This window comes from Salvelinus fontinalis, chromosome 28, assembly GCF_029448725.1.
Source record: "Salvelinus fontinalis isolate EN_2023a chromosome 28, ASM2944872v1, whole genome shotgun sequence".
Taxonomy (NCBI): domain Eukaryota; kingdom Metazoa; phylum Chordata; class Actinopteri; order Salmoniformes; family Salmonidae; genus Salvelinus; species Salvelinus fontinalis.
This window is the reverse complement of record NC_074692.1, coordinates 3,933,810-3,947,918: the sequence shown is the minus strand read 5'-3', so window position 1 is coordinate 3,947,918 and position 14,109 is coordinate 3,933,810. Positions and strand designations below refer to the sequence as shown.

The 14,109-nt window shown below is 45.5% G+C and overlaps 1 protein-coding gene across 1 annotated transcript in view; it reads left to right on the top strand.

Annotated features, from left to right (window-relative positions):
- LOC129825974 (drebrin-like protein A) overlaps positions 1-12,934 on the top strand; it is a 65,837-nt gene extending 52,903 nt beyond the window's left edge. The window contains exons 5-16 of the mRNA XM_055886165.1: positions 7,980-8,117; positions 8,384-8,461; positions 8,671-8,822; positions 9,035-9,089; positions 9,231-9,305; positions 9,621-9,729; positions 9,928-10,452; positions 10,581-10,835; positions 10,993-11,091; positions 11,365-11,492; positions 11,710-11,761; positions 11,868-12,934. Of these exons, the coding sequence (XP_055742140.1) occupies positions 7,980-8,117; positions 8,384-8,461; positions 8,671-8,822; positions 9,035-9,089; positions 9,231-9,305; positions 9,621-9,729; positions 9,928-10,452; positions 10,581-10,835; positions 10,993-11,091; positions 11,365-11,492; positions 11,710-11,761; positions 11,868-12,004 (1,803 nt within the window). The 3' untranslated portion in view covers positions 12,005-12,934. The remainder of the gene's footprint in view (positions 1-7,979; positions 8,118-8,383; positions 8,462-8,670; positions 8,823-9,034; positions 9,090-9,230; positions 9,306-9,620; positions 9,730-9,927; positions 10,453-10,580; positions 10,836-10,992; positions 11,092-11,364; positions 11,493-11,709; positions 11,762-11,867) is intronic.
- Positions 12,935-14,109: the final 1,175 nt, after the last annotated feature.

Sequence of the window (14,109 nt, the reverse complement as noted above, 5' to 3'; positions counted from 1 at the left end):
GTGGCTGAGTTCATAAGAACATGGCACTAGTAACACCAGAGTTGTGTGTTATATCCTCATTTGGAACTCATACCAAAATGTGTGGACTGTTACATAAATGGCATATATTACGGTATTACAGTTATTATTGGTGTCACGCCCTGACCATAGAGAGGCTTTGTTTTTCTATGGTATAGTAGGTCAGGGCGTGACTGGGGGATGTTCTAGTTAGTTATTTCTATGTGGGGTTCTGGGTTATTATTTCTGTGTTGGTGATTGGTATGATTCCCAATTAGAGGCAGCTGGTAGTCGTTGTCTCTAATTGGGGATCATATTTAGGTAGCCTTTTTCCACCTGTGTTTTATGGGATATTGTTTTGAGTTAGTGTATGTTACACCTCTTAGTTACGGTTCGTTGTTTGTTTCGTTCTTTCTTTGTTGTTTTGTGCGTTTTCTAATAAATATTATGTGGAAACCATATCGCGCTGCAGCTTGGTCCAATAATTATTCCAGCAAATGTGACAATTGCCCACTGACATTTTAGTAAAGCAGTGTGAACCCCCCCCCCCCCCCCCTTATAGTAATAAGTTTATAGTAAAATGTCTTTTAACAGAAAATAATCCTATTAAAAGTACTGTGAGCATTGTGAAAGGCAATCACTTCATATGAACATGTATTGCAATGTGAAACATGTGTATATATACAGTACCAGTCAAAAAGTAATGTCGTAACCCAGAAAGAAGATAAACAACAGGTTGAAACCGTGTAAAACATGGTTGTTGTGGATGTTGTTTCAAAGCGTAACACAATAGCTTTTCGAAGGTGATGATTAATTCAAAACACCCACATGAATATTAGAGTTTATGCATAGGTTTATTTTTTATTTTTTAACGGAATTAAAATTATGATTGTGCTGTTATACAATACTCAACCTACCGCATATTACACATACAATTGCTTTTAAGATTGTCTTTGGTACTTAATTGGTCTAGCCTATACTCCAAAATTAATAAATTTGAGTAATCGCCTTTGAGTGTGTACTGTATTATTATGCATACTGGATGGACTGATTACCTCATGCTACTGTACCCTTCAAAATGTATATCCGTGAGTCCCGGAGAGAACGATGCTGTTGTTTAATTGATTGGTTTAGTTAGCCAAAAATGTGTGCATTTGATTTTGAATAGCCTAGCAATAGGTCATGTCTTATATTTTCATATTTAATTGGGTGACACATGACCTTTTAGCTATACCATGCGTGTCCATATCCTCATCTCTACTTTATTCCTTTCTCGTGCGCGCAGACGGGCTGTCAACAGTTTCGTGAAATATATTTCGTTGAAAAAAACATGTTACAATCGATGTTCCCGAACAGATTTCACTTAGCTTCCCAGATGAAGCTCTGGGTAGCTGCATGAACAAGGTTGGAGAGCCCCTGGCCAACAGTTTGTGCGGGATATCACCTGTCGGCAGCGAGAGCATGCTCCTTAAACAGTGGTTCATGCTTGGAGTGAAATACGTGTTATTTTATGTATTTCTCAGCTTCTCATGTTAATAAGCACAGCTCGGCGAAGTAGCCTACAAAACGGGTGGGAAAGCACGCCGTCTCCATTCGCTATTCGAGTGCATACAGATGACATGTATTTTTCCCCCTGCCACTGTTCCTGCCCATTTGATAATGGGCCATTCTAAATCGAAACTAATTTGGGATATTAGTAAAGACAAGATTAAATTGAGAATAGTCTGATGGGTGAATATATGATCACTTGATGAGAGGCTAACTGTGCGAGGCCACTTGAGAGGCCACTTTCTCAAATCATCAATAGCCTATAGTCGCACCATGCAGCCGATATATGTTTTGTTTTCTAAGACATTCTAAGGTTTGTATTATTCACAATTAAAGTTGCCCAATAACTCTACATCTAGCATATAGGACCTGTTTCAAATGAGCACTTTTACACTCAACGTAGCCACTTCATATGCGCACTCGCTCCATAATGGGAAAAATATAATTTCTATTTTTTTCAGCTAAGTTAAATTGTACTGAACAAAAATATAAATGTAACATGGGCACCCACTGGGGAGCCAGGCCCAGCCAATCAGAATGAGTTTTTCCGCACAAAAGGGATTTATTACAGACAGAAATAGTCCTCAGTTTCATCAGCTTTCTGGGTGGCTGGTTTTAGACAATAGTACAGGTGAAGAACCTGGATGTGGAGGTCCTGGGCTGGCATGGTTACACGTGCTCTGTAATTATGAGGCTGGTTGGACAAACTGCCAAATTCTATAAAAGGATGTTGGTCAAGAAATGAACATTCAATTCTCTGGCAACAGCTCTGGTGAACATTTCTGCAGTTAGCATGCTAATTGCACGCTCCCCAAAAACTTGAGACATACAGTGGGGAGAACAAGTATTTGATACCCTGCCGATGTTGCAGGTTTTCCTACTTACAAAGCATGTAGAGGTCTGTAATTTTTATCATAGGTACACTTCAACTGTGAGAGACGGAATCTAAAACAAAAATCCAGAAAATCACATTGTATGATTTTTAAGTAATTAATTTGAATTTTATTGCATAACATAAGTATTTGATACATCAGAAAAGCAGAACTTAATATTTGGTACAGAAACCTTTGTTTGCAATTACAGAGATCATACGTTTCCTGTAGTTCTTGACCAGGTTTGCACACACTGCAGCAGGGATTTTGGCCCACTCCTCCATACAGACCTTCTCCAGATCCTTCAGGTTTTGGGGCTGTCGCTGGGCAATACGGACTTTCAGCTCCCTCCAAAGATTTTCTATTGGGTTCAGGTCTGGAGACTGGCTAGGCCACTCCAGGACCTTGAGATGCTTCTTACGGAGCCACTCCTTAGTTGCCCTGGCCGTGTGTTTCGGGTCGTTGTCATGCTGGAAGACCCAGCCACGACCCATCTTCAATGCTCTTACTAAGGGAAGGAGGTTGTTGGCCAAGATCTCGCGATACATGGCCCCATCCATCCTCTCCTCAATACGGTGCAGTCTTTCTGTCCCCCTTGCAGAAAAGCATCCCCAAAGAATTATGTTTCTGCCTCCATGCTTCACGGTTGGGATGGTGTTCTTGGGGTTATACTCATCCTTCTTCTTCCTCCAAACACGGCGAGTGGAGTTTAGACCAAAAAGCTCTATTTTTGTCTCATCAGACCACATGACCTTCTCCCATTCCTCCTCTGGATCATCCAGATGGTCATTGGCAAACTTCAGACGGGCCTGGACATGCGCTGGCTTGAGCAGGGGTCCTTGCGTGCGCTGCAGGATTTTAATCCATGACGGCGTAGTGTGTTACTAATGGTTTTCTTCGAGACTGTGGTCCCAGCTCTCTTCAGGTCAATGACCAGGTCCTGCCGTGTAGTTCTGGGCTGATCCCTCACCTTCCTCATGATCATTGTTGCCCCACGACGTGAGATCTTGCATGGAGCCCCAAATAATTGCGCCAACAGTTGTTGCCTTCTCACCAAGCTGCTTGCCTATTGTGCTGTAGCCCTGTAGATACATATTTGTCAACCTATTCTCTCTTATCGCCTTTGTAGGGTCTCTAAAACCACACGAGACCTGTGTCACACAGTGGTACTGCGTTATTTGATAAGTACAAAACTCACATGACCTCCTGCTTTGGTGAGTTAGGCCTCGTTCTGTCTTATTTCCCATGTTTATTTTATTTATTTTTATTTAACCTTTATTTAATAACCAGGTAAGCTAGTTGAGAACAAGTTCTCATTTACAACTGCGACCTGGCCAAGATAAAGCAAAGCAGTGCGACAGAAACAACAACACAGAGTTACATGGAATAAACAAGTGTAGAGTCAATAACACAATAGGGGAAAAAAAGAAAGTCTATATACAGTGTGTGCAAATGGCATGAGGAGGTATGGTTATAAATAGGCCGTAGTAGCAAAGTAATTACAATTTAGCAGATTAACACTGGAGTGATAGATGAGCAGATGATGATGAGCAGATGATGGTGTGTAAGTATTGATACTGGTGTGCAAAAGAGCAGCAAACTAAATAAAAACAATATGGGGATGAGTTTGGTAGATTGGGTGGGCTATTTACAGATGGACTATGTACAGCTGCAGCGATCGGTTAGCTGCTCAGATAGCTGATGTTTAATGTTAATGAGGGAAATGTAAGTCTCCAGGTTCAGCGATTTTTGCAATTCGTTCCAGTCACTGGCAGCAGAGAACTGGAAGGAAAGGCGGCCAAAGGAGGTGTTGGCTTTGGGGATGACCAGTGAGATATACCTGCTTCAGCAGGTGCTACGGGTGGGTGTAGTTATCGTGACCAGTAAGCTGAGATAAGGCGGAGCTTTACCTACCATAGACTTGTAGATGACCTGGACCCAGGGGGTCTGGCGACGAATATGTAGCGAGGGCCAGCCGACTAGAGCATAGAGGTCGCAGTGGTGGGTGGTATAAGGCGCTTTGGTAACAAAACGGATGGCACTGTGATAGACTGCATTCAATTTGCTGAGTAGAGTGTTGGAGGATCGGTAGGATAGTCAGTTTTACTAGGGTACGTTTGGCGGCGTGAGTGAAGGAGGCTTTGTTGCGAAATAGGAAGCCGATTCTAGATTTGATTTTGGATTGGAGATGTTTGATATGAGTCTGGAAGGAGAGTTTACAGTCTAGCCAGACACCTAGGTATTTGTAGTTGTCCACGTATTCTAGGTCAGAACCGTCCAGAGTACTGATGCTAGTCGGGCGGGCAGCGAACGGTTGAAAAGCATGCATTTGGTTTTGCTAGCGTTTAAGAGCAGTTAGAGGCCACGGAAGGAGTGTTGTATGGCATTGAAGCTCGTTTTGAGGTTAGTTAACACAGTGTCCAAAGAAGGGCCAGATGTATACAGAATGGTGTCGTCTGCGTAGAGGTGGATCAGGGAATTACCCGCAGCAAGAGCGACATCGTTGATATATATAGAGAAAAGAGTCGTCCCGAGAATTGAACCCTGTGGTACCCCCATAGAGACTGCCAGAGGTCCGGACAACAGGCCCTCCGATTTTACACACTGAACTCTATCTGTGAAGTAGTTGGTGAACCAGGCGAGGCAGTCATTTGAGAAACCTAGGCTATTGAGTCTGCCGATAAGAATACGGTGATTGACAGAGTCGAAAGCCTTGGCCAGGTCGATGAAGACGGCTGCACAGTACTGTCTTTTATCAATGGCGGTTATGATATCGTTTAGTACCTTGAGCGTGGCTGAGGGGCACCCGTGACCAGCTCGTAAACCGGATTGCGCAGTGGAGAAGATATGGTGGGATTCGAAATGGTCAGTGATCTGTTTATTAACTTGGCTTTCAAAGACTTTAGAAAGGCAGGGCAGGATGGATATAGGTCTGTAACAGTTTGGGTCTAGAGTGTCACCCGCTTTGAAGGGGGGGATGACAGTGGCAGCTTTCCGATCTTTAGGGATCTCGGACGAAATGAGAGGTTGAACAGACTGGTAATAGGGGTTGCAACTATGACGGCGGATAATTTTAGAGAGGGTCCAGATTGTCTAGCCCAGCTGATTTGTACGGGTCCAGGTTTTGCAGCTCTTTCAGAACATCAGCGATCTGGATTTGGGTGAAGGAGAAGCTGGGGAGGCTCGGGCAAGTAGCTACGGGGGGGGGGTGGAGCTGTTGGCCGGGATTGGGGTAGCCAGGAGGAAAGCATGGCCAGCCGTAGAGAACTGCTCATTGAAATTTTCGATTATCATGGATTTATCGGTGGTGACCGTGTCTCCTAGCCTCAGTGCAGTGGGCAGCTGGGAGGAGGTGCTCTTGTGTGGTGTGGTGGAAATGGCACGAGTGCAGTCAATATGCATAGACACTGCAGGACTTCCAGCAAGCCTGATCCTGCTCTGTGTTGAAGCTTAGTAATAATCCTTGTGTCGATGAAGGATCTATGATTGAGTGACTAATGAGAACTCGGTTATTGTTTGTTGTCCAAAAACCTCAGAATTAATAGTCAGGATTAGGACGTGCTTCGACAGAGACAGAATGCCCCGTGGCACTTCTATTCTTTGGTCTTTCTCTCTTTTTCTCATTCTCTTTCTCTCCATCTACCTCTGCAAGTCTCAACTAGCAACAGAGGGCTGTGTGAGAGACGGCGAATCACCAGCAGTGTCTGGATGTGTATCCTAATGTAAAACAATATTATTGTATCAGTTGGCGATGCCGAAGCTAAGCGTGGGAGTCTTTTGCATATGGACTCATTGTTGCTCAACGACAGTAATTGATTAGTTTTGAGCAGGAAGTCTGCATTGTGGACTGTGTACATTCTATCATGTAGTGCACACCAGTAGGCCTTGGGCCAGTAACCGAAAGGTCGCTGGTTAAAATACCCGAGCCGACTAGTTGAAAAATCTGCCGATGTGCCTTTGAGCAAGGCACTTCACAATAATTGCTCCTGTAAGCCGCTCTGAATAAGAGCGTCAGCTAAATGACACGACGGTGGAAGGAGTTGGGTGTGGGGGATTCAGGAGAAGATGAGAATGAAGGGAACAAGACAGGAGGAGGAAAGTACAGGTGAGGATAGAGGGGGGGGGAGTAAGAATGAAAGGATATGAGACGTCTATGAATGAGGAGAGGACGGGGGTGGGTGGGAGAGGACAGGGAAAAGAGGGGTGGAGGAGTAGCAGCTGTGTGGGTAAGGTTAATGAGCACGCTCTTAGCCGTGTTAGACAGTGTTAGGGAGAGGCCTATCGTCTGAAGCATAATAACACAGCTAGGAGAGACAGAGGAGATCATTTACGCCCTCTTCACCGTTCACAACTCCCTCCGTCCTCCCTCAGTGGCACCTCGCACTGTGTGCGCGTGTGTGTGTGTGATTTAGAGTTGGGGCTGAGCCTGTGAAGGTGTTTTAATATTTCTCAACACACACACACAGAATCGGGCGCAAACACACACACGTACCCACGCGCACACGCACAGGCCTATCTGAAGTGTATCAGTACATTGACAGTTTAGCAGTGGAACACAGTGTACTGTTCTGTGGTCATTTGTCATCGTGGAAATCTCTGCATCCTATCTGCTCTCTCCACTCTCACCTCATTTCGCTTTCCTTGTGCTCTCTGTGAATTCTCCATTCCTCCCCTCTACACACTCTTTCCTGTTTCTACCCCCCCCCCCATCTATCTCTTCCAAACCGATAGAGTCCTTCCTGTCTTCTCTAGCCAGATACTAGATACAAGCTGTTACACAACTGTATAGTTGAGCTACAGCCCAAAGGCCACAGCCAAGAGGAACCACTGAGGGGAAAAGCTTTCAAAGAACTACTTTCAGAGTGAGTGTGTGTGTGCCTATCTGTGTGTGCGTGTGCGTGCGAGTTTTGGTGTTTGTGCGTCTGTGCACATATGTATTCACAGGGTCAGTGGGTACATGAAAAAGGATGGGAAATATCCCCTTCTCTTTCCCTCGTTTGGAATGCTGTCGCAGAATTGTATTGGAGTTTGAAGTTTCACACGTTTGATGCCGTAGATCATAGCAGCCAATAAAAATGACATTCTTGTTCCCAAAAGTTCTGGAAAGGATCAAGTGACATCACGTGTCTGTGGCAAAGTTGTGGTGTGCAGGCCAAAAATTTACTGAGCAGCTGAAGTCCTTCCTTGGAATGTTAACCTAAAATACTGAAAGGATGTTCAGGACCTCAGCTTGCTTACACGCTTTGGAGCAAGTGTCAGGGCACTGTGTGACAAAGATTAACAGCAACCAACCTGTCACAGCCTTATAGACCTGACATCAGCTGTCTCTGCAGCAGGTCCCTAATTGTAGTTAACCTCTTCTCTCTCTCTCTCTCTCTCTCTCTCTCTCTCTCTCTCTCTCTCTCTCTCTCTCTCTCTCTCCTCTCCTCTCCTCTCCTCTCCTCTCCTCTCCTCTCCTCTCCTCTCCTCTCCTCTCCTCTCCTCTCCTCTCCTCTCCTCTCCTCTCCTCTCCTCTCCTCTCCTCTCCTCTCCTCTCCTCTCCTCTCCTCTCCTCTCTCTCAGGAGGCTCATGTGTTTATCAGTGCTGAGAGTACTGAGGATGTCACGGAGGAGAAGATAGGCGCTGAGCTCAGTAAAGTCCGCCCCCAGACAGAGCAAGTCAGAAGAAGCTGTCGGTCCAAGGACACGGAGGAGACAGTGGTGAGTGCTCCTCCTGCAATACCATCTCTGTCCACAGGAGGGGGCGCTAACACCTGGACAAAACCCAGAACTGTGCTTCTACATGGAGGAGGGTCCCACACATTTAGATTCTCTCAGTTTGAATTTCTATCATGCATTGTACTTACTATATACTTACTGTATGTTTTGAATTTGTTTCATACTTGATCAATTATGAGTTACAAACAACCAAGGCTCCTTGCAAATAGCATAAGTTACAAACTGTGTCTTCCTATCTCTGTTGATAGGGCACTAACTACAGGAAGACTAACGCTGCCATGGAGATGAGACGGGCCAACAGAGACTCCTTCTGGGCACGTGCAGAGGTAGCCTACACAGAAACATAGTCACAGTTACCCTCATAGCTTTAGACAGTTTTCTAGTAATTCGTCAATGCAACAGGGTAAAAGTACTTGTCGTCTTTAATGTTCACATCACTTCACACCTTTTAATGTTCGCATTGTCAACTGTAATAAGTCTTCATCTATTGTGTTCCATCTTTCCCTCTCTCTCTCGCTCTCTCTCTCTCTCTCAGCGTGAGGAGGAAGAGAGGAAGGAGGAAGAGAGGAAGCGGACAGTGGAGGACAGACGCCGTTGGGAGAAAGAGAGAGTACTGAAGGAACGGAAAGAGGCTGACGAGAGAGAGAGGAAGATGAACGAGAAGCTACAGATGATCGAAGAGCAGAGGTCAGGACGTTGGGCGCACACACACACACACACACACACACACACACACACACACACACACACACACACACACCGACTCAAGACTTACTAACACATTCTCTGACTCAAGGGTACTCTCTTGTGTCACTATCAGGTATTTTAATGGGTTGTCAAAGTAAAGGCTACTTAAGGCTAATATCCCATGAGGTTTCTGACATCTCTGTATCTCCCAGGAGAATGCAGGCCCAGCTGGAGGCAGAAGTGAGGAAGCAGGAGAAATCAAGATGGGTGAGAGAAAGAACGAATGAGTGAGGAAGTTATTGGGCGACTCGAACTCTAGGTGTTTCTGACTTCTGAACTCTGTGTTTGCATGTATCTTTACTCTGAACTCTGTGTCTGACCTCTGACCTCTCTGTTGGTGTGTGACAGGAGCTGCAGCAGAGAGAGCATGAGGAGGACATGAGAGCTCGCTTGAGACGCAGCGAGTCCATCGAGAAAGCAGCAGTGAGTGTCTCTCCTACTCTTCCCTAAACACCTCACCTCTTGTTCATGTCATATGGTGTATCCCAACGCTCTGAAGTGGCTTCCTCTCCTTGTCTCCTGTCCTTCATCTGCACTGATCTGAAAACACAGGATAGGTCAAAAGGAATATGACCTATCATGGGAACCTGTCCACTTCTTTCACACCAGTGCAGATGAAGGAAAGGAAAGGAGGAGAAGAAGAGAGGAGATATCTTTAGACTATTGAGACCTAGCTGTAGTTTATTTTACATCATTCAGGCAAACATAGTGTGGTGTGATTCCTCTTTCTACCTGTAGGAGGCAGCAGTGCTGGTGTCACAGCGCTCCATGAACCCCAGAGAGTTCTTCAGACAGCTGTCATCATCATCGTCCCAAAGCCCATCCAGCCCCGGCTCCCCCCGCACAGGTACATTCACAGTGTGTCGGTGTGTCTGTTTGTTAATAAGCATTGGCCCAACCAAGGTGTGGCTCGTCTACCCAGTGTGTGATTATGAAGCCAGTCGCAGTCAATCGTGCATGAACCTAAACAACCATTATCTGTCTTGTTGCAGTGCATTTCTTCATTTTGGTCTTTCTTTCCCTCCCGCTCTCTCTCTCCACGAAGGCAAACCTCCATTAAGGCGGTACCAGCGTAGCCTGACTGACACAGCATTCATCTTTGGGAAATGGGACGGCCCCACTCCGACCTCCCCCCGCAGTCCAACATTGGTTTCACCCTTCTCCCGTGTCCCCTCCTCCCCCTTCCACCGCACCATGTCTCCACCCAGCACCAGCTTCCGCCCAATCATCTCTCCCCAGAGCCCCCGCGCCCCCCTGGTGTCCCCTCCCACATCACCCCTCCACTCCGCCCCTGCTGTCTCAGCCCGGCCTACCCTCCCATCAACCAGCCCCCAGTCTCAGCCCCCAACCCAGCCCTCTGCTCCCCCAGCCTCTCCAGGCCTCCTAGCCACCCTGACCCCCACCATTCCAGAGAACCAGCACCTGGCCCAGGTCCTGCCACCATCTCCCCCAGATACCCCTCCCCAGTCCCAGCCTGAGTGCTCCCCCTCTCCACTAGTCTCCCTGGAGCCTGCCCCAGCACCACAGCCTCCCACTGTCCCCCTGCCAGAGAGTCCACTGCAGCCAACAGGTAGGTCCTCATCTTACACACAGCCTACTGTAGAATGACCGATGGGGTCTGTCAAGCTGTTATAGATTGTGTTCTCAGTTTGCCATGACTGTACTTAAAACCACAATGGTTCATTGTCTCCAATCCAGAGCAGTACACAGCCGTACAAGCCGTACTGGTGGAGGAAGAGGAAGATGAGGAAGAACAGGCAGAGCCTGAGCCCAGTGTTGAGAATAGAGAGCCAAGCCCAAACATGGAGGAGGAAGAGGAGGGCTCAACACCAGATTCAGACTCTTTGTCAGTGCAGGAGCCTGTGGTGGAGGACCAATCAGATGACAGCCAGGCCTCTGCTAAGCCAGTTCTGGTGGAGCTTTCAGAAGAGGATGAGGAGCCAGCTGTCACAGGTAAAGTACTTTGTTTTGTATCTTGTACAGGCCTGTCCTGTTATACAAATACAACAATTAAAAGAGAAGAAGAGTGAGGAGTTTTATGTTTAAGACGGTTGCGCAAAGGGTGTCTGACACAACTAACACAATCTCACCAATGTCTTGTTATGTTCAGATGCAGAGGTTATTCTTCAGCCAATCACACAGGAGGTTGTGGTTCCATCCACCAATGGGGTGAGAGACGAGGGGGAGTTGGTGGAACACAATGGTACAGGTATGTTACCCCCGCTCACCCATTTAGTTATCTCTACTCTACGCTAGCCTACATTGCCCAAGTAGCTCTCAAACGGAATGAACCTTTATATTGATGAGATAACGTGCAATAGACATACCGGTATGCTATGTTACAATTTCCTATCCTTTTCCAGAAATCCTCTTCTTCGTGGATTTTTAAGATCATTTTTAAGATCTTTAAGAAGGGGTTTGAAAGACTACACACTTGCTTGTTTCATAGGGAATGAGACCCCTCATGTTTCCTCTTTTCCAGAACGATCCATCAGTCCACCCGAAAGGGACCAAGATACTCCGGAGTTGGCAGTTTGTTTCGAGGATGACATTGAGGGGGACTTTGTCGAAGAGAATGAGGACCAGGAGATTTCAGAGAATGGGAAAGAGGTACGGAATGGAACACAACCAACAAAGTAATATGGCCTCTGTCCCCTGCCATGCCATCATGTTTACTACTGTGCTTCAAATCTAGTCCAGGAACAGGACTGAAGAATGACTCATTTAATATGAATGCCATGTCGATGAGAACCAAGAGAGGGCTCTACCATAGGAAAAATTGAAATTTATCTCAGACAGTGTGATAGTTTTTCTCTGTTTCTTTCAGATTTCCCCAGATAGACAGATGTGTGTTCGAGCTCTCTATGACTACCAAGCAGGTCAGTCCCCGGTGTAACTCATGCCATGGACCACATACGCACCTATCCGCGCTACGATGCTCACTGAGCGTGTTAAACCTCGCTTTCTCTTTTTTTTTTCCCACAGAGGACGAATCAGAGATCTCCTTTGAGCCAGGTGACATCATACGTGATGTGGAAACGGTGGACAAGGCCTGGTGGCGGGGCTTCAGTAAAGATGGACGCCTGGGACTCTTCCCAGCCAATTACGTGGAGACCATCTAGACACACACACACACACACACACACACACCACACAGACACACACACACTCAGGGACTGAACACTCATTCCCCTACAGTGAAACCACCATAGTATACATGCTGCATACATAGACCCCTTAACTTCAATAGACACATTGGACAACTTCCATTGGATTCCATGCGATAATTTTATCCCCTTTCGACTCGGCTGTGTTGTGGGGGAAGCCAATGTCTCCTGTTCTAACCACTGGCAGACTCCGAGCTGGCAGAAACGCACAGTTGTGGACGAGCAAGATCCCCCCCCCCCCCCTTTCCTTCACTCCACAAGGAGGAGGACTGGGAAAGAGAGGGACCACCAGATGGGATGTCTGCAGGCTCAATGAGTCCCTCTTATTACAACCTAATATTCTGATGATTGTTGTTACTGTCTGTTACAGCATACTGTCTGTGTGGATGTGTCATTCCCTTGGTACGTTTAACAGCGTTTTCCATGTTACTGAACTGAAACGTAAGGGACTGTCTTTTTTTGTTTCTGTGTTGGTGTTATTTTATGTGTGCATAGTCTGTGTTTTATCTACACCTTTCTTTTTTTTAAATCCAAGCAGCATGGTGTTCCTATATCTGATACTAATTGATAGCATTGTGCTAATTTCACATAAACGAAAAATGCTACTTGTAAATCAAACTGTCTCTTTGAAGTGAGAGCTTGTTAGTCATTAAGTCTTAATACACTTCTCTTGTACATAAGAACGTATAGTGACATGCATTTTGGTTTATTTTGCTTTGTCATTCTACAAGTGTGTCATGGTTTGTGTTCCTTGGATTTACTCCACATTTACAAATAGTAGCCTATACCATTTACAAACTCATAATACTCTTAACCTCTAGCTCATATATATTACAGGTGTCGTTAGTGTTTGTTCCTACATTAAAATACAAATGCTATTTTAAAGGTATATTTCTTTATTCGTGAAAACAGCATACAAAGCATGAAACGTGAAGTAGAAAGTAACTTTACATAATGCATATTGTACAGTTTTTCTTTTAAACAACCAACAGGGAAACACTACTACAAGTTCCTTTGTAATCACAGAAACCTAGACGTGATGTTGGAACAAGAATTCTCTTTTTTTTTTCTCCTTCTAATTTAATGGAGCTGAACAAAAACATCCATTATGTATTTTTCCCCATAATAATCAGCTTTGTGCCATTTTTTAAAAAAACGTAAAACACTTGCACATATTCATGAGAAATTGTGTTTTTTATATTCTGAAAAATACAATGGCTGTGTACATATAAATCATTTTGCAGAGTTGTCTTTTACCAGGTAACATACTGTACATTAGCCTCACATGTTTGACTGAGGCTAATGTACAGTCCACACAGTGGACATTTACTTGATTATTGATCAATTTACACCTTCAAACTTTCCTCACAGGACCAGAGAAGTAAGGGTGAGACGCACTCATTCGGCCATCATTCGGCCATCCAAATCCTTCGGCATCGTTAGTCCATATTCTGTGTCCAAAATGACGCCGTCCACCTGAGCAGTCAGTCTGTACCACACAACCCTGTCAGACTCGGTAGGATTAGAGTTCCAGGCGGGAGCAACCTATTTTTTAGTCTGATAATAACTCTGTGATGGGCTCAGACTTGGGGCAGACCAACAGCACATAATCTAACCTTTGAACTGAGGTGGGTTCAACGGGGAAAAGGTTCCCAAATGGTTGCGAACCTTGGTTGAACTCACCTCTGTTACTGTCATAAACGACTCTGTATTCACACGACACTCATAATGCCCTGTGTGGTTGAGCATCAATGAGGAAATAAATAGGGAGGAGATCCCTAACACATATGTAAACACAAATCTGTCCCTCCGATACCAGGCAACTGTAAACGCAAAGTCGTCTATGGGAAGGTTAGGGATGTGGAGAGAGGTGCTTTTCTCAGCCAGCTGCACCCGGCTACCTACGTCCTCCTTAAGGTTCGCCCTAGATCTGCCCATTGGCCAAAAACCTGCCTGGTACTATCAAACTCATGTTGTCCCCACTCCTTGCACCCTTACACTGCAGGTGTAATGTCTCTCCTGTATGAACATGCAGTAGTGGTTTATAGTTTAAATCTCTG